At 34.4% G+C, this 2,032-nt stretch overlaps 1 protein-coding gene across 1 annotated transcript; it reads left to right on the top strand.

Annotated features, from left to right (window-relative positions):
* Positions 1-459: 459 nt before the first annotated feature.
* On the top strand, positions 460-951 carry Tsp_07661 (hypothetical protein). The gene is made up of 2 exons (XM_003381076.1): positions 460-655; positions 812-951. Exons 1-2 carry the CDS (start codon positions 460-462, stop codon positions 949-951), a joined length of 336 nt encoding a protein of 111 aa, XP_003381124.1.
* The last annotated feature ends 1,081 nt before the right edge of the window (positions 952-2,032 follow it).

Raw genomic sequence — 2,032 nt, forward strand, 5'->3', positions numbered from 1 at the left:
GTTACGGTTCACCGTACATGAATTTTTATTTTTTCCATTGCGTCAGCGTTAGGTTAGAATTCTTTTTTGAGAATAATTTTGAATGCATGAAAACTGGTTTCTAGCGCTGCATTATGCAAATAAGGGTCGATTGAAAATTGCCTTATCATCTGTAACGGTGCATTGTTTGTTCGACTTACGTGGCAATTGGTAGCGTCGTGAAACGTTTTCTGAGTTTATTTATGACGTTAGTAAGTACTGAAGTCCGTTTTCAATTGTTGAAAGTATTCCATTTTTCGCGTACTGTTACTTTGTTTCGAAACTCTCTATGTTGTCATTTTGTTCACGTTATTTTTAATTGAAAATCCGTCACTTTTTCTATTTCAAAACTCTTTCTTTCCCAATTTTTCAATCTTGCTATGTGATAATGCGATAAAAATTTTTGATTTAACATTCAGCATATTCTTACAGATACAACCAATGAAAAAAAGAAAAAGTGAAAACAGGCGACATGAAGAGCAGATCACGAACGGCACGAAGCGGATCGCGGACGGCACGAAGCAGAACAAAAAGAGACAAAAGGTATATGCAGTTCCCCGTGGTTCCCCATTCTGTAAGGCTGGGCTTGGGATACGTTGTAATTCATATACACTGGCAATGAGTATGAAGCCAAGAGGTAGAAATCAGCATTTACAACCCAATTCACCAACATCACTTTTATGACGAATTCACTAGGAGGAATTGTGCCATGAGGTTTCACCATGTTTTATAAATTTAATTGAGTCAAGTGAATTCTACAAAAATGATCCTTCTTTGATATCTGAATTTTCAGTTGCAACAACTTTTGCTGTTTTTGAAAAATTGATGATGTTTTTTCAAACCGTTGCAGAATATTTTTCATTGGAATCAGTAAATGAATGTGCATTTGTGCACGATGTAAAGTGTAAAGGGGCAAAACCCATAAATTTTTAATAATTTGCTTCTGTATTTTGTCCATGCATATAACAATGTTGCCGGTTCCACACTGACTAAAGTGACAACCGTGATGCGCAATTTTTAGTACTTCAACCCAGCATGTGCATTATATTAAATTATCAATTCATTATGCTTGTGTTTTAAGTAAATGTTATGTTTTGCCATTATTCTGTTTTAGGCATTCATTTTTCTTCTTTTCAAAGTGGTTGATCAAAGTCTGATTGAAATGTTCACTAAACAATCTGTTTTCTCAAATTAATGAATGAATTTTGCTGAATATTGCGACATATTATTATCGTGCCAGTGCAGCCCCATTTACGTAAGACACTATTTTATACTTCTTTAATTTACGCCACAATATTATTTGTGATAGATAGTGGCTTTGATTATTATAATCTTTGGTGTTGGCTCATTACATTGTTATTATACGTTTTCAAGGCATACATGCATTTCTAGGTCAGCAGAATAACTTTATGCTAATGTGATGGTAAACACTGCCGTTGGCATTCTGCTACGTGCACTTTGTGCTATTCAAATGCGGTAGCAATGTTCCTTATATAAATTTCTGTTTATTGAGAGAACTGCACTATAGTATAAATGTTCGCTGCTGAAGGGCGGTCTAATTACTTACTGCATTGCGTTATTTGGTCATTTCGATGCTTCACTGCAACAATTACATTGTCATTGTTAGACTAAAAATATGAAGAAACCACGAACATCAGTTACAAAATGTATGGCTCTACGTTTGTTTTATACGTCATCCCTGACAGGTCTACTGACAGGTATGAATTTTCAAATATTTGCTATTTTTCATACAATGCTTTCTTTCTTTCTCTTGGCACACTGCACTAAACATGCGCGCTTTTTAAGCTTTTCGTAGTTGTTTGATTTTAGTCTTTTTGAATGGAAACTAGCGCGTTGTTCTTCAGTAATGATGTTTAATTAATATTCGAGACTTTATTACGGCAAAGCCATTATATAATAGTACTAATGGTATATTTTGCTATAATTTTCAATAGTCCTTACAAATCCATTTGTAAAGTAGTACTCTGACATAGCAGTTGAACCCCTCTTGCAT

This window comes from Trichinella spiralis (assembly GCF_000181795.1).
Source record: "Trichinella spiralis strain ISS 195 chromosome Unknown Scfld2, whole genome shotgun sequence".
Lineage (NCBI taxonomy): Eukaryota > Metazoa > Nematoda > Enoplea > Trichinellida > Trichinellidae > Trichinella > Trichinella spiralis.

Coding starts and splice junctions, on each gene's coding strand:
- Tsp_07661 (XM_003381076.1), top strand. CDS start 460: ATGAAAAAAAGAAAAAGTGAAAACAGGCGACATGAAGAGCAGATCACG. Junction 656..811: donor AATGAGTATGAAGCCAAGAG/GTAGAAATCAGC, acceptor CTGAATTTTCAG/TTGCAACAACTTTTGCTGTT.